This window comes from Littorina saxatilis, unplaced genomic scaffold (genome assembly GCF_037325665.1).
Source record: "Littorina saxatilis isolate snail1 unplaced genomic scaffold, US_GU_Lsax_2.0 scaffold_504, whole genome shotgun sequence".
Classification (NCBI taxonomy): domain Eukaryota; kingdom Metazoa; phylum Mollusca; class Gastropoda; order Littorinimorpha; family Littorinidae; genus Littorina; species Littorina saxatilis.
In genome coordinates this window covers 60,001-78,015 of record NW_027129173.1, presented here as the reverse complement: position 1 = coordinate 78,015, position 18,015 = coordinate 60,001, and the positions used below count along the sequence as shown (strand labels likewise).

At 40.5% G+C, this 18,015-nt stretch overlaps 1 protein-coding gene across 2 annotated transcripts in view; it reads right to left on the bottom strand.

The window, feature by feature from the left end:
• Positions 1-436: 436 nt before the first annotated feature.
• Positions 437-18,015, bottom strand: part of LOC138957454 (putative DBH-like monooxygenase protein 2) — a 33,775-nt gene continuing 16,196 nt past the window's right edge. Inside the window, exons 5-11 of one of the 2 annotated variants that reach the window (XR_011453036.1) lie at positions 14,812-14,991; positions 13,940-14,094; positions 12,345-12,588; positions 11,268-11,364; positions 7,917-8,190; positions 4,103-7,557; positions 437-3,736 (exon numbers count right to left, since the gene is read on the bottom strand). Coding sequence is in view for 1 of the 2 variants with exons in the window: in XM_070328577.1 (XP_070184678.1) it covers positions 7,270-7,557; positions 7,917-8,190; positions 11,268-11,364; positions 12,345-12,588; positions 13,940-14,094; positions 14,812-14,991 (1,238 nt within the window). In the remaining variant the exon portion in view is untranslated. Of the gene's footprint in view, positions 7,558-7,916; positions 8,191-11,267; positions 11,365-12,344; positions 12,589-13,939; positions 14,095-14,811; positions 14,992-18,015 lie in introns of both variants that reach the window. The other variant, XM_070328577.1, reaches the window with a different exon arrangement.

Sequence of the window (18,015 nt, the reverse complement as noted above, 5' to 3'; positions counted from 1 at the left end):
CTGTGACGCTGCATAAACACAGCCTCGTGAACTGAAGGCATTGTTTAGACTAGAGAATATGTTAATTAAACTGTGGTGTATTGTATCTGATTCTGATGTCAAGCATGAGCAGTAGCAATAGTCTTCTGTTATGTTTTCACTGGACGGAATCTTGAATTTGAAGATGAAGGCATTGTTTAAAGAATGTGTTAATTAAACTGTGGTGTATTGTATCTGATTCAGGTGTCTCACATGAGCAGTAGCAACAGTTTTTCTGTTATCATGTTTTCACTGGATGGAATCTTGAATTTGAATATACATGTGTATATGATCTGACCTGCTGCTATTTCCTTCCAATTCAAGAGCAGATTTCACTCTTTCTATCACACACACACACACACACACACACACACACACACACACACACACACACACCACTTTAACATACACTTTGAAATCATTTTGCATAAATGTGACATGTATTGACACAACTGACAAAGGTTGAATTATGCTGATTAACCTCAAAATAGCTCTACACAGGAAACAAGATAAGGAGCATTGAAAAATTAAATGGCCTACACTTGAAATGCGAGCACACATTTAAACTACCAATAACATGCAACTGCAAGCAACACTGAACATACCACTACCAGTATTGCAGGTATGAAGCCAAAGTGAAGAGAACACTTTCACTAAATGTTCAAAATTGAAATAACATACTGTGGGTATGTGAGTCATTAACTATTCATTATGATCAAAGACCTGTGCGCTTTTTTGCAGAAATAAATGTGTTCAATTTTGTTGTCATCAAAACAGAACTAGTTGATAATAGAAACTAACTTTCAGTTCCACTGCCAATTTAAACACTGTATTACTTGACTGTACTGATGCAGAACTACGCTGGACCACACACTCTTATTTGTTCCCTAAATCAAGCAGCCAATCCGTGTCACTGGAAACATTGAACAAGGAGAATGAATTCAGGGTTCGTACAGAGTCCTTGAACCCTGGAAAACTCCTTGAAAATTGGAAAACCTTTTCCAGGCCTTGAAAAGTGCTTGAAAATAGAGTTTTGTTAAATAGTCATTGAAAAGTACTTGATTTTTCCAAATTGTTGCCTATACATTTCGTCAGCAGCTTGTCTTATTTTAAAAAAAAATGCAACCCCTTTTTATATTTAGTCAAGTTTTGACTAAATATTTTAACATCGAGGGGGAATCGAAACGAGGGTGTGGTGTATGTGTGTGTGTCTGTGCGTGTGTGTGTGTGTGTGTGTGTGTGTGTGTGTGTAGAGCGATTCAGACTAAACTACTGGACCGATCTTTATGAAATTTTACATGAGAGTTCCTGGGTATGAAATCCCCATACGTTTTTTTCATTTTTTTGATAAATGTCTTTGATGACGTCATATCCGGCTTTTCGTGAAAGTTGAGGCGGCACTGTCACGCCCTCATTTTTCAACCAAATTGGTTGAAATTTTGGTCAAGTAATCTTCGACGAAGCCCGGACTTCGGTATTGCATTTCAGCTTGGTGGCTTAAAAATTAATTAATGACTTTGGTCATTAAAAATCTGAAAATTGTAAAAAAAAATAAAAATTTATAAAACGATCCAAATTTACGTTTATCTTATTCTCCATCATTTGCTGATTCCAAAAACATATAAATATGTTATATTCGGATTAAAAACAAGCTCTGAAAATTAAATATATAAAAATTATTATCAAAATTAAATTGTCCAAAACAATTTAAAAACACTTTCATCTTATTCCTTGTCGGTTTCTGATTCCAAAAACATATACATATGATATGTTTAGATTAAAAACACGCTCAGAAAGTTAAAACAAAGAGAGGTACAGAAAAGCGTGCTATCCTTCTTAGCGCAACTACTACCCCGCTCTTCTTGTCAATTTCACTGCCTTTGCCATGAGCGGTGGACTGACGATGCTACGAGTATACGGTCTTGCTGCGTTGCGTTGCGTTCAGTTTCATTCTGTGAGTTCGACAGCTACTTGACTAAATATTGTATTTTCGCCTTACGCGACTTGTTTTTTCGTCAAATACAGTACACACATTTTGGGAGAATAAAAGATCGAGTGAAAACGAAAGTAGACGAACTAACTATTACTAGTCACCCGTAGTTGCTTCCCTTCCCGGAAGTTGGCAAGGGAAACAACAACGGAATGACTAATAGTTTGCAGACGCGGAGAACCGCAGTGGCATTTTTATATCTCTTCCTGTGTCTTAGCGTGGAAAATGGGGAAAGGCAACTGCGTCTTCAATCGTCAATGGCTTGCCAATGCAAAATACAAAGCTTGGCTTGTAGAAGCATCGGATAAATCGATTTGGGGAAAATCATGTCCTTGAAAAGCATTTATTTGGTCCTGGAAATGTCCTTGAAAACTCCTTGAATTGTTTCAGCTCTGCCCTGTAGGAACCCTGAGAATGAACAATATACCTGGCTGAATAAGTTGATAATCAAACTGCTCATGATTCTTTGTTATTCACAGCAGTGGATGTAAAACAATCACAAAATAAGGTCCTGTATGCATCATAATTTATACTTGTAGCACTTGATTTTGTATTGTGGTCGGTGATCCTAAACAAAATGTATGTCTACATCTGTGCATGATTTTACTTTAAAGCCATATGTACTCGATGACTATACACGCTAATTGCTTTACCAACAGCTGGAGACATGCTAAATTAAGTTCCTTGCAAAATATTGTGGTCTAGGACCCCTTCAATGTTGAGATATGTTAATTTTCATTTTGATCTGGATCGTCCTATTTATAGATTTGCCAACAGAGGTAGCGTTGACGCAAGGGAAATAACTCCGCGTCTTTGTTTACATCCAAAGTTTTTGAGACTCTAAAACAAGCTGTAATGCATGTATATGGTCCGCGCATGGCGACATATCGTCATTACATGGTCTTATGGTGCGTTTGACATCGATTATGGGCAAACTACACTTTGTAAACACGGGAGCGCGTACATATGCCTTTAAGAATAAAATGAAACAAGAATGGAACAATTGATGACTTCTCTGTGAGTGTGAACTGTGATTTAAAACATTACATGCTCTCTTTTCTCTCCCTCTCTTCTTCTTCTTCTTCTGCGTTCGATGTATTCTCTCCCTCTCTACAACTTTACTACTGCCACTTTCTATGTGTACAGTCATACATGATGTTTGTTTTCCCACACCCCTGAGCAAGCGAGTCTGGCATTGTCACTGTTTCTTGCTGCGTTTCACGGCTGGTGTTTGCAGCTGCTCCTGGTTCACATCCACTGCTTGTAGAGGCTCAGCTTCTCTGTCCAGCCAGTTTCCAACTAGCTCTGGAAGAACTGCGAGTCTGAACACTTTCAAAGCTTTCTCCACACACATTGCCCAAAAATCACAGTCAGGCAATACTCGGACAATAACTTTATCCACAGTAGTCCACACCATGAAATCGCAGTAGTAGAAACTGGTCATAACAATCTGGCACTGTACTTGACTAAAGTATGGGTGGTCTTTGCGCAGACAAAGCATCCCCTCAGTGTTAGATTCCAAACAGAAATGGCGGTCTGCCACAGCACACTCAACAGCTGACTCCTTGAAGGTGAAGGGACGTGTGTGCAGGTTTCTCCAACTCCGGCCATGCCGGTTTCTCCAACTCCGGCCATGCAGGTACAGTGTGCTGCCAGTATGTTGCCATCAGAAGTGGCGATGATCCAAGGAGAAAGTGCTGGTTCATTAAGGCGTTGTGAATGAAGAATCTGAAAAATAAATTGAAGGTCGCACAAATCAGCATTCAGCTAGGTCAATCGAATGAATATAACTCTAAGACGCACATAACGTGCTTTACAATAACCTTAACAATGAAAAGTAAACAACAGATTTTTAACTGAATATGAACATGAAGCTCATTATAAATTTATATAATATTTTGCAAGCTATTTCAAAATATAAATATATTCAAGACTATCTACAGCTTTTGTCGTAGTCCAGAATACAAACTGAAGCGAAGAATATATCAAAGACAAAGCCTCAACACAATATCCTGAACTGCAACTTGTGATATCAGCAACACAAGACAGAGAACACTCACGTTCATTCATTATAAACTGAAAGCACATTCTTACCTTTGCAGAAATGACAGAGTTCTGGGCTGTAGCACTTGACATCCCTCACCCAGCCAGAGACAAAAAGTCGGTAGGAATCAAAACTGTTGTAAGCTTTTCAGCTGCTCACATGTGTATCTGTATGCACTCTTGCCAAGCACAAAATAATTTACGATGTTGATGTAACTCAGCTCTGGCAGATCGTCCGGATTTGCTGACCAGCACCTGGTTGAGAATGTCATACGGATCATTCCCGTCAATCTCCAAAATCTTCTGGTGGTATCGCCGCCTCTCCTCTGGTAACAATCGCTCAGAATATTTTCGCTTCTCGCCCGATCGCAATGTTTTGCATGAGGCCTGTGCATGAGGCAAGGGAAGTCACTCCAGAGTCTTCTCGGAACGCGTCGGAGGCATTGTTTCCCGTTTTTCAACGGTTCACAGCTGTTTTTACTTTTCTCTTTGAAATGAAACGATGAAAGGAAGAGAAATGGAAAGACAGGCATGTTGTTGGGACATAAACAGAACAGAGAACATAAGGGGGAAAAAACTGTGTTTCAACAACTTCAAGCAAGAAAATGCAAACACTAAACACTCCCAGCAGGGAAACACCTTAATTGACCTTGACCGTTGACTGTGTATGAGATCAGTTATTTTCGTACTCGGCTTGTAAAATAAATAAAATAATATCCAAACAACAGCTATTTTAAGATAAGAGTGTGTGGAGAGACCTTGTAGTCAATTATAGTAATCACTGAAAGACATAAAACTTAGTTCAGAAGCGAATCCTAGAAACCCCTAAATAATGGAAAATGTGTTGGCTAAACAATTCATTGTTTACGTAAATAATTCATTGTTTACGTAAATAATGATTTATTTAGCAACATTGCTGATTCTTTATAAACAATGTAATATAAGTCTAAATAATATATTGTTTACGTAAATAAATCATTATTTACGTAAACAATGAATTATTTACGTAAACAATGAATTGTTTAGGTAAATAATGAATTGTTTACGTAAACAAAAAATTATTTAGAATTGTTTTACATTGTTTATAAACAATTACTTATTTAGCACATGAGTTTCTAAATAATGATTATTTAGCTAAAACTGGTGAAAAAAACATGAAAAAGTATCCAAATAATTATTTGACAAACGGAATGCCATAGACATGTGACTCATTTCGTGGTGGAGGGTCACAATTGGTTGTACCATCTGCATATAACAAAATAGACATTTTGAACATCAACTCTGCATAATCTGGTTGGAAATCCAACACAGCAACTTCTCGTTCAATAGTAGGTAGGTGTTCAACTTTATCAAACATTTAACCTTGTAAATCTTTTAAATACACAGCAAATAATGCAGGTGACAAAGTTTCACCTTGATGAAAACCGGTAAAACATTGAAAGGAATCGGACCGTTGATTAGTGACCAAAACACATGCCTTAGCCTTATTATACACATTTTGAATAATATTGAGCATTTGTCATTTTATACCAACATCAAACATTTTCTTCCCCAAAAAAACTATTTTCACATAATCAAATGCTTGTTTATAATCAGAGAAAAGACACTAAAATATTTGTCTCTGGACACGCCAGTAACCAGGTTAAGTACTTGTTTAGATCGATGTTTCGGCAGATAGACTGCCCTCGTCAGGATGGTAATACTACTACTACTACTATAATAATACAAAGGATAACTATATAATAACAATAACAATAATCAATATTACTATGTAAAGAAAAAATGTGGTCAAAGGTTGAATGGCCTGCACGAAAACCGACTTGCGCATCACAAATAACTGAATAATCATCAAAATATTTGGTTAACCTATTATTCAAAACACTGGTAAATAACTTTTAAAAACAGCTCCACAAGGTTAAACCTCTGTAATTAGCTGTATATTTCCCTTGTGCTTATTCATAGGGCGTAACAGACCAACAGACGATTCGTCGGGCATATAAAATATCTAGAGCACAAAATGGCATCAACCAACTTTGTATATGTAGAGGTTACATGCCGAGTCTGAGTGAATGTTAAAATAATGGTCGAAGTTAGCGGATCATGAAAAATCCGAGCTTTCTTCAGATTTTCAACGAAAAACGGTGTTTTTGTGCCACAGTTTGATCGAGTCCTAATCACACTGCCAGTCTACCTACGCAAGTAAGTGATTAGTGCGCTGTTGAATTGTTTCGTGAAAATCATTTAAATCAGCTAACACTTCACAGCAGTTTACTTGTTTTGAAATAAAATCAAGTACACACTTATGCTGTTTCTCTGCTGAGGCGATATAGCCAGATTCTTTTGGGTTCTTTTCATGTTTTGGTATCGCGAAGGAAATTTTCTTCCGTCGTATTTGAGTAGCAGACGAACTTTTTTTCCTGTTCAAACGTCAAATACTGTATGAAGTTCGGTTTTTTGAGGCAAAAAATTGTATGGAACCGCTTCTTTTTTTTTTTTTACACAAAAATAACTAGCCCTACAAGTTTACAGACAGAAAGAAGCTGAGGGGGGAATAAACTTTAAATAACTTCCCAACAGAAACTTATAAAATCATTTATTATTTGATAATTTCCACAGGCTTTATTATTTTTTTCATTTTGATAGCTGCTTTCAAAACTTCGTCTTCTGTTATCAACCAATAAAAATCAACGTTATCATTTTGTAACATATCTTTCAAATTGCAATCGTTATCATCAACTTCATTTTCACCTGCTGAAAACATACCTTTAAAGTGTTTCAAAAAAACGTCACAGGAGACTTTTGGTATTTCTTCATTTGTTTCTCTTTTGGTTCCATTAATAATCTTCCAGCACGATTTTGGGTCATGACTTTTCAGTTTTTTTTATCATTCTAACAAGGTCTGTTTGAAATCTTTTAAATTGCTTATTTACTTCCTGTTTATAACTTCGACTTATTTTGGTGTGGAGTTCACGCGAGAGGGCAGACTTCATTCTTCTAAACTTGGCAAATAAAATAATGCGACATATTTTGCTACTAAATAAAAGCATGAACCCGGTCGCTTCGCTTTGCCTCGCCTCTGACAGAACCAAAGAAGTTGAGACAAAATCTCTTACATTTACAAAATCACTAACCTGCACAGCTATCATTTGTCATATAACATAAGACAAGATGTAAAGCAAACCATGCACAGGCTTACACAGCAAACTGTCAAATAGGTCCTACAAATAAGTCCAGAAAATCAATGCAATCAGTGGAGCGAAAAATTTCATGTCCACCCTGCTCAAGACACCGGAACACGTTGTCGGAGTCATCACCGTGTGGTTGGCGAAGCCGCAGGACTCAACGGCGGTGACAAACTTGAGGAGCTTGGCGTCATTCATACTGAAGAAGGTGGTGGCCAGAAAGCCCCAGTACTTGGTCAGGCACGGCTTCTCGCGGAGGATGTCCTGGATGGCCGCTGGGCACTCAACGCGACACCCTCCGTAAGGGTTGCAGTGGGCAAGAATCTGCAAACATTCACATTCACGCATTAGTTCTAATGTTTGGACTTACTTATGGGCAAAGTTGACCTCTCGAAGTCTACTCTACGAAGCTTGCTACACGAATTTTCGGAACCGAATTTTCAAGAAAAATACTTTGCAGAGAAGTCGACTTTGGGCTCAATTAAGGACAGCCTTAACAGGAGACGGGGGAGAGGGAAAGAAAGAGAGACGAAAGAGAGAGAGAGAAAGAGAGAGAGAGAGAGAGAGTCACCTTCTCTATCATGGCAGACGTATTTGGGTGGGAAGTGTTGAAGAGAGAGAGAGAGAGAGAGAAAGAGAGACGAAAGAGAGAGAGAGAAAGAGAGAGAGAGAGAGAGAGTCACCTTCTCTATCATGGCAGACGTATTTGGGTGGGAAGTGTTGAAGAGGGACCCATCGAAACAGTCATTCCCCGTGACGTCACATAGGTCCGTATCTTGCCACTGTATGCAGCTGCTGTCCGTGATGTTTTCAGCTGGGAAGAAGGTGAGGTAGGAAAAGCACATCTCATCGTAGGTACTGGCGCCGAACAGTGTGGTCTTGTCTCTGGAGAGCGACTTGTAGGTACAATAGGTCTGCAACTCGTCCCCTGGCTCTATGATGATGGGATCGGTGAACCTGACCACAAGAGTGTGCAATAAGAAGAGGATACAAAAGGGACAAGGGGGGGGGGGGGGGGGGGGGGGGGCAGAGGGAAAACCATTGTCAGTGAAGGGAGCATTGAACAAGTATTTTAAAATATATTCAAATAAGCATGACGTTTGGGTTAGATGTTGAATTCCAGAAGTTAGCACCGAGGTTAGGAGCCGATTTAGACACCACGCACAGCACGTTTAAATGTGCATTAAAACATTTTGAACAACCATAAACGACCTTTTTGACACAAACTCTTCGAGTGCCTGTTTAATGCTCATCAAACCTTCTGCCACCGAAAATCGTGTCATGATATGCATGTGCGGAACGAGTCCCCGTTTGTCTTTTTGTTTCCAGGATTGTGCCGTTGAATGCATTTGATACTGTGCCGGTTTCAGTCGGTTACCCGAGTTGGCATTTGTCAAAACTGCGAAAGACCGCAATCTGATAATCTTCGCTTCACAGCTTGCGACGGGAGAGAATGATATACCCGAAGGGAAGTAACTCATTTTTGACCCGAGTTCAGGATTCGAAAGACCGCGTGTGTGATTTTACAAGCGATGAAGATGATTGCTGAGTTTGTGCTTATTCGAGCCTTTGTGCTTCAGTGTTCAAATTTGGATTACCTACTTCTTTAATCGTCACTTACTGATTTAGGTGAGCCTAACTTTGATGTCTGTCGTTGTCTTAGGCCATTAGGTATCTGTCTGGGGAAAACGGCGCACCACTGTCGAGTTGTTTTTATGCGGCAACGCATGTAGCCAAGTGGTCTTTGTATGTCCAAGATCCGATCTTCTTCGCCACCTTTTATTCTAACAGTATCACCAACTTTGAAAATGGCAATTTCCATGCTGGTCAACTTGTTCTATTGAACCATATTTAGCAATCAATGCTCTAAAAGCGATAACAAATGAACAAAACTATAAGCATACTGTTTTAGTGTAAGTTTTATTTTGTCGCTCAAGATTTTGAATCAGGATGTTCTTGGGATTGATCTAAGCGGTTGCCCATGAAGCGTACCTCGTTACGACAATTTTACTGGAGTTGTGCGCCTTGAATCACTGTGTGTCTCCGTGTCGCTCTCTCTCGTGCTCTGTGTCTCTGTCTCAGTCTCACCGCGTCGGACAACTCATAATCTTCACTCAGCTCTGTCAGCTCTATTCACCCAAACAGATTATGTACATTCTTTGTTGTTTTCTTTATTTCTTCAATTATAATGTTTGTAGATCGTTAGCCAAACGTCAGTTCGACTTTTATACCGCAGAATATCTCAATCGGTTTGCTGAAAAAAAGTAGTCCCCGAGTTAACGATAAATATGCAGATGACCTCTAAATTATTCAAAAGTACTCTGAGATCAAAAACAATGACCAATGACAGGTGAGATCGAGACTCGGTTGTGTTGGATAATCCATATGGTTGTGATGGATTATCCAGAATAATCCCCTCTACAGCTAACAGAGACAAAGAGGCAGGTCATGGGATAAGTAATGTTCTTGTTGCAACGAAGCACAGTTGATGTGAAATTTGCATTAATCTCGTCGTTTTTTTCGTTAGTAGGCAAGGACGCTGCTCACATTTGCAATTAAAAAAACTGTATGAAACATGGAGACCAGAGATTTACGAGGGCCAACTGAGAAGTACCGAGCCCGACCACGACGGAATGGACTTAGACATTCAAAACTTGGTATGAATTAAGAAACGTTCTTATGAAGACTTAATGCAAAATATTTCGTATTTTCACCGGTTAGTTTGTATGCCTTTGTTTCTCAAACTACCATACCCCACCGTTTACCCCACAATGGAGAAAACTAACAAAGAGCAGTGATCCAATATTTGCGGAGAAAAATATTTAGCCCACTGCAAATTCATAATGACTTGACGTAAACGTTTGGCAGGGATCCTCCTTTTATGCACCACAGTAATAAAATGGTCAGCTGACAGGGGCGGATCAGTTGCTTTTTAAGGGGGGGTGCACTTTGAATCGAAAGTGAATGTGATGGGCGCGATGCGCCCGAATTTGCTAGGGGGGTCCGGGGGCATGCCCCCCCCCTCCCCCCGGAAAATGTTTTGGCCCAAAGAACCAAAATGGTGCCATCTGGTGCCATTTGAACTTAGAAATGGTCATAGAATCTGCTTTCCAATTTTTTTAATTTATTTATTTATTTTTGCTGGAGGGAGGTGCACCTGCACCCTGTGCACCCCCCCTCGTCCGCCCCTGGTTGAATTCAGGCTTGGAAGGAAAAACCGTGTTGAAGACCACCACAGATCAAGAAACCGTTGAGGCTGTCTACGAGAGAGAAATTCAAGTTTTACGCTCTCACGGCAAAGCCATTAGGGGCATGTTCCCGCGTTTTAACCCGACTTCAGACACAGTGTATGCGTGTTTAGGTAGTATCAGCCATCTGCACATATGGCAGAATGATTGAGGTCTTATACGTGCCACTGTGGTGACACGGAGGTGAGAGATGGATACCGTCTCTGGGTCTGCACAAAAAGTTGACCCGTGTCCATGCCTGCCTGGATTCGAACCAGCGACCTTTCGATCACAAGTCCAGTGCTCTACCACCTTAGCTACCCGGGCCTGCCAGATTTGACATCCTCCAACTATCATATGTTTACAAACATGAAGAAGTACAGTACCTCAGGGGTGAGCACAAGGAAACGAAATATGACGTCGTGGCTGCCTTTGAGGATTTCCTTCGGTTGCAATACAAAAGCTTCTGCAGCAACGGCAATAAGGCTCTGAGGCATCGATGACACAAGTGTGTGAAGGTCAGGAGGGACAATGTTAAAATGTAAACTTGTTCTAGTCTCGTGGATTAATTCCTTCCTAGTCGGGCTCGGTATTTTTCAGATGACCCTCGTGTAGGTGGATTGCATAGTTCAAATTTGACGCACAAATTTAATTAAATCGTGACAAAGACCAGAACGTGTACATATACACACGATCTTTCTTCAGCAAGTTTGAAACAAAAAGCTTTTTCTGCTACGAAAATAGATTTTATTTCAGTGACTATAAGGACGACCACGACGAAGAGTGACCATTAGAAAGTTCACCCACTCGTGAGACACTGGCAAATCAAAACTGAAGGGGTTATCGTCCATGATGATCAGTTGCGCCATTCCAGATCGGGTCCGGGTCAAGTTCTGACGGATACCTGCACAACAAAGTATGGCAGTGGAATACAGTTCTTGCCATGGGAATCAAAGTGTTCAACATGAAATATCTCCTGAGATATGAGACATTTTCTCCATATAACAGGTGGTGGTTTTGAGCTGATTTGAACTGCTGAGGCTGTTTGACTTTTTTGTCTCCGTCTGTCTTTCTGTTTGTCTGTCTCTGTTTCAGTCTTTGTATCTATGTATCTCTGCATCTGTCTGTCTGTCTGTCTGTCTGACTGCATCTCTGTATTTCCGTAATGATTAAGTCCTCTGCTAATTCCCCAATGCATTTTCATGTGATCGCTTCAATGAACGTCCTTGCTGGTGTATACCAATGACATTCCATGTGGAGTTTTGAAACAGTCATTACATGGGACCTACGTGTACGAACGTATTATACCGACTAAACAAGCCTATAACTGTACCTACCAGAAGAAACGTACTCAATTTGCCAGAATCATTAAAAAAAAAAGAGGATCATTTGAGAGAGCGGTGTTGTTCTTTTGAATTAAGATTATCTGTTAAATACGCACATAATATCACTAAAATGTGGACATGGAATAATGCTGACATAATATCGTTGGTGCACACAAATATTATGCTTCAACGAAGTTTACGTGCTGTGTTTGGATCCTTTGACGGATCTATCATCACATCCTTTGTGAACCTTATACTGCTCTTGATTAGCATTTCTTTTCAATGCTTTTTGTACTTTTTACCCCTAAACAACATCCCCGAAATAGACAAACTCCAGAAATAAGTGGTAGGCTTATCAGGTTGTGAAAGGTGAATACGCTGGTTTTTATAGGGGGCAACATTTTTTACACGTGCTCCTTGTCCATGAGTTTCAAACACACCCCTCACTATAGAGACTGACCTGCAACGTCACAAGGGAAACAAGGGCATTCACTCTTTCACAACCCATGCAAACCCGACAGAGTTTTTTTCCGACTGAACGAAAGAACATGTGGCTCACCCAGGTTGTGCATGTGGTTGAGAGAGGACACGACGTGCACGGGTCCTTTGAAGATCTTTTTGGTGCATCTTGAGGTGCAGGTGCCCTGGTGCACCACGCTGGGCATTCCGGGCGGGATGTTCAGGTTGGTCTGACCCACGGAGAAGGAGGCCGCGTCGTACTTACGCAGCACGGGCGTGTAGTACAGGATGAGGCCTGAGGAATCGTACCACGTGTTGTTCTTCGTTGGGTTGTTCCAGTGGACCTGTTGTGGGTGTTTCAAAAAGGGGTAAAGGGAATCGTGGTGTTAGTTAATGCACGTGAACAACGCGTTTGTCAGTGTCAGTCTCTCTCTCTCTCTCTCTCTCTCTCTCTCTCTCTCTCTCTCTCTCTCTCTCTCTCTCTCTCTCTCTCTCTCTCTCTCTCTCTCTCTCTCTCTGTGTTATATTGGATTTTTTTAATTCTTCATACTTGTTCTTCGTTTCATGTGTGTATTATAGTAGGGACTATGCTAGCTGTAAGAAAGGACCATATGGACCTAATGTTATCATCCCTCGGTAATACAGTTTTCGAGTTCTCTCTCTCTCTCTCTCTCTCTCTCTCTCTCTCTCTCTCTCTCTCTCTCTCTCTCTCTCTCTCTCTCTCTCTCTCTCTCTCTCTCTCTCTCTCGATGAAACCACTGCAGCGGAACTGGCAGCAACAGACAAAGAATTTGATCCAGGCGATGTATACGATCTAGCCCTAAACTGCTCAAAGAACATTCAACTGAAAGCAAGACTGTTTAACAGAAACAGAAACCGCGCTCTCATAAAAGACGTCTGTGAAAGAAAAGGTGGCAAGAAACAGCTGATTGCAAGGGGAGACGACTACGTTCTGACATATGACTGTGAAACAGCCGAGACCATGTCGTACCGACAAGAAGATGACATGCCCCCAACTATCCGGCGTCTGCCCCAAGTCGACCGCAACACCTTTCGAGAAGAAATGGACCATTTGACTGCAGATCTCCAGGTCCTGTCTACATTGGTACAATGCTACCTGCGTGCCATGCCAGACTGAATTTTCACGAAGCTCGTGGGAACACCGATTCATATTTGAGTTGTGACTGACAAACCGCGATCGGTATCGAAAAATATCTTGTTAAAACGGAACAGTCTCAGACTAAAGACACTGTCGACTTGGATGTGACCAAGTGGATACTAATTCCAGGTTCGGTTTTCCACCCGTTTGGTTTTTGTACAGTGCCTTCGTTGCGAAATGTTGGATCATTACTTTTGGCGTAAAGTTCCCATGTCGTCGCTCCATTTTCATTAAAAGGGATTTGTTGTTAGGAAGCTCAATAAATACAGGCATTTTTTTCTGTTAAAAAAAGAACATTTACCCTTTTGTCCTGTCGACTTTGTAAGCTGAGGAGAGTGTTTTTCTTTCTTTCTTTCTCGGTTTGAACGATGTTTTATTTCTGTTTTAAACGGTCATGAAATGTACATTGTTGTAAAGTGAAACCAACAAACAGACTACGGCGTTTGGTTTACGTGTCTTCCAAACAAGTTACAATCAGAAATAAACATCTTTTGTATCAGTACATATTCTGACTAAAGAGTAATTGAACCATTTACCTGCAGAGACACCGTTCCAGTACCCCCCTTGCCAATACGGAATCCTGCCTGGGAGTTGATGCACTCGCCTGTCATGCCAACAGTCCAGATACCCATAGCCTTGCTGCAACTCGGCGTCCCCATGATGCAGTCCTGGGGCTCGTTGATCAAGCCCACTGGCATCAGACAAGTCAAGCTTTACATGATAAGACTCTCAGACGGCATATCTAGTTTTTTTGACACACGTGAGCTTTAACCCTCGGGGATTTGAAGTTTTAATAGCAAATTTACTGTCAGGAGGCAAGTCAGGTTAAACTAACCGAGGTTTTGACAGCAAGTCCGCTGTCATCAGATAAGTCATTTTTAAATCTTATGAGGTTTCCATAGCAGATCCACTACTATAGGACACGTCAAGTTTACATGTTGCGACGTCACAATATAAGATTCGCTGCCATGAGATACGCCTGCCTTACATTTTCACGCGCAAATTAACTGTCATGAGTCACACACACACACACACACACACACACACACACACACACACGCACACACACACACACACACACACACACACACGCACACTCACGCACTTACCCACACAAACACACGCACACCCACGCACGCACACAAACACACACACACACACACACACACGCATACACACATACACACATACACACACAAACCACCACCCCCACCGCTACCATCAACAACAACAACACAACAACAACAACAACAACAACAAAAAGAACTAAAAACATTTCTTCTTAACAGGATGTGAGGACCATGTGGTGCCTGACGTCGATGTTTATGAGGGGCTTCGTGGCGATCAGGTGGTACTCACCCCCACCCCAACACACACACACAGACATTACACCTGTAGAGATTCTCACCTGTACCCTCACAGGAGGTGAGGATCATGTGGTGCACGACGTCGGAGTTGTTGATGAGGGGCTTGGTGGCGATCATGTGGTACTCCTGGTCAGTTGGCAGCTGGAAGTTGAAGCAGTAGTAGTTGGTCACCTCAGCGGGAACCTTGGTGTGGGGGAAGCGAATGGTAATGTTCCGTACATCTGCGAAAGTTTGAAACTACTTCAAATACGTCGCTTTGAAAATGAAACAGAAAAAATGAGATCGCCGTATTGGAAACGGTCCAAGCTATGCGTATGATCGACATAACCTTCAGACGTAGGCCTAGTTAAGGGGAAAACGGAACGTTATAGAGGACCTAAGACCAATCCGACATCCTCTGTTTTAAAGAATTTAACCGCGGTCACATCATAGGCAACAATCCCACGAAACACGAAGTACTGCCTGACCATAAAGAACCGGAAGCAAAGCACAAACGAAAAACACAGTGTGCTTAACGTAGGTAACTAAACGAAGGTAAACTGACCTGAACTGAACTGAACTGTGCTGAATTTAGTAAATAAATCTGAAGTAAACTAAAGTAAACTAAACTAAACTAATCTAAATTAAACTAATCTAGTCCCTGCGTCCTATACGCATACTACATAGAAGCCAAAATCACGTTGAAGGGATCCCGGGACGCATTGAACCTATCAAGTGAGGGTCCTGGCAGTGGGACACACTAACGTACGTATTGTGCGTACTGTGGGTACTGTTTTCAGACTGTAGTCGTCAGGTAAGCCTAGTGCAAGCACCAATGCCAATTTCACGCGGAAATAACGTCAAAACAAGTCGCGTAAGGCGAAATTACTACATTTAGTCAAGCTGTGGAACTCACAGAATGAAACTGAACGCACTGCATTTTTTCACAATGACCGTAGTCCGCCGCTTGTGCAAAACGGAGTGAAACTGACGAGCCTGTTCAGCGCGGTAGTGGTTTCGATGTGCTGCATAGCACGCTTTTCTGTACCTCTCTTCGTTTGAACTTTCTGAGCGTGTTTTTAATCCAAACATATCAGATATATATATATGTTTTTGGAATCAGGGACCGACAAGGAATAAGATGAAATTGTTTTTAATTCGATTTCGGAAAATTAATTTTAATCATAATTTTCACATTTTTAATTTTCAGACCTTGTTTGTAATCCAAATGTAACATATGTATTTGTTTTTTGAATCAGAAAATGACGAAGAATACGATGAAATTATTTTTGGATCGTTTTTATAAAAAAAATAATTTTAATTACAAGTTTCCGATTTTTAATGAACAAACTCATTAATTTTATTAGTTTTTAAGCCACCAAGCTGAAATGCAATACCAAAGTCCGGCCTGCTTTGCCAAAATTTCAATCAATTTGATTGAAAAATGAGGGTGTGACACAAGGGCGGATCAATTCACTTTGGAGGGGGGGTTACAAAATGACCGCGAAGATACAAGTTGACGGCGCCTTCTCCTCTTGGGGGGTCCGGGGGCATGCCCCCCCGGAAATTTTTTTTATCCAAAGAAGCAAAATAGAGCTATCTGGTGCATCCTGAGCCAATAAATTACCTCTTTTTTGGGTGGGTGGGGGGGTTACGTAACCCGTGTAACCCCCCCCCCAGATCCGCCCTTGGACTGTGACAGTGCCGCCTCAACTTTTACAAAAAGCCGGATATGACGTCATCAAAGGTATTTATCGAAAAAATGAAAAAAACGTCCGGGGATATCATTCCTAGGAACTCTCATGTCAAATTTCATAAAGATCGGTCCAGTAGTTTAGTCTGAATCGCTCTACATACACACACACACACGCACAGACAGACACACAAACACACACACACACACACACGCACAGACAGACACACAAACACACACACACACACACACACACATACACCATGACCCTCGTCTCGATTCCCTCTCTATGTTAAAACATTTAGTCAAAACTTGACTAAATGTAAAAAGAGGCTGTTCAAAGCCGATGTAGAAGTATCAGAGGAACGTAGATCTACTATAGGCAACAAGGCGGTCGGTGCTATCGTACCGTTAAACTTAAACATTGTTCCAACTATTTGATCTTTTCATTTTTACAAACAAAACACAAGGAAAAACGAATTAGAAAGATGATCTCCTCTGAATCGTATTATTCAAAAGATATACGTCACTGAATGTGTACTTTTTTTTCCTATCAGTCATCTATTAGTTGCCTCCCTTGATATTGATTTTTCCAAAATTCTGAGAAAAATATTTTCCTCCATAAATCAATGTAATACAGAAAACTAGGAAGACAAATTGTTTCAATTCTTAATTCCTTATTTTCATGAAATTATGAAGGATATCACTATGCAATTTCATTGTTTAAAAACAATCGCTTCAAAATTATCTACCTTGATCTCTCATGCACAATAGACTTGTGTCCACTATTCGTTTTTGATTTGGGGTCTTTTTGAAGGAATATCAAGAGAAATACATCTAAAACTCACAGTCCAAGATATCTGTACAATTTAAAAAGGATCTGCATCAGGTATGATGTGTGTGTATGTGTGTGTTTTGTTTGTGATTGTGTGTGTGATTGTGTGTGTATGTGTGTGTGTGTGTGTGTGTGTGTGTGTGTGTGTGTGTGTGTGTGTGTGTGTGTGTGTGTGTGTGTGTGTGTGTGTGTTGCTGAAATGTGCTATATTATATATTCCGATCAAATAAAGACACTCCATAAGTACACGGGGGCCTTTGACTCTCTAAAATTTCAAAGTGGAGGTCCCGGGACCCTCTATGTGAAGCGTCCATGGAGAGTCCTGCTAAACTTAAGTAAACTAAACTTAAGTAAACAAACTTAAATAAACTAAACTTGATTAAAAGTCTCAGAAAAAGTGTTTTGTCCTTAAAAAATTATATTGGAATGAATAATGGGTCCAAATTGACGTTAACTGTGACTTTTTTTAAAAAAATTTATCTTCTAGAAAAATAAACATAGAGCTTAAGATACTAACCCTAACTGTAGTTTGTTTTATTTTTCTCTAAAATGGTCCCAAAATGCAACAACAAAGCAACTTTTTTAAATTTAGAAACAGATTTTATTTTCTTGGTAGATATCATAAGCACAAAACAAATTTCTGAAAAAGGGCAAGTGTTTGTACTTTGTCAGAATTTTAAAATCATTCCTGGGTAATTCTTAAGATGTTTCTCTCTCTGATGCTGCACTTAGGCACCC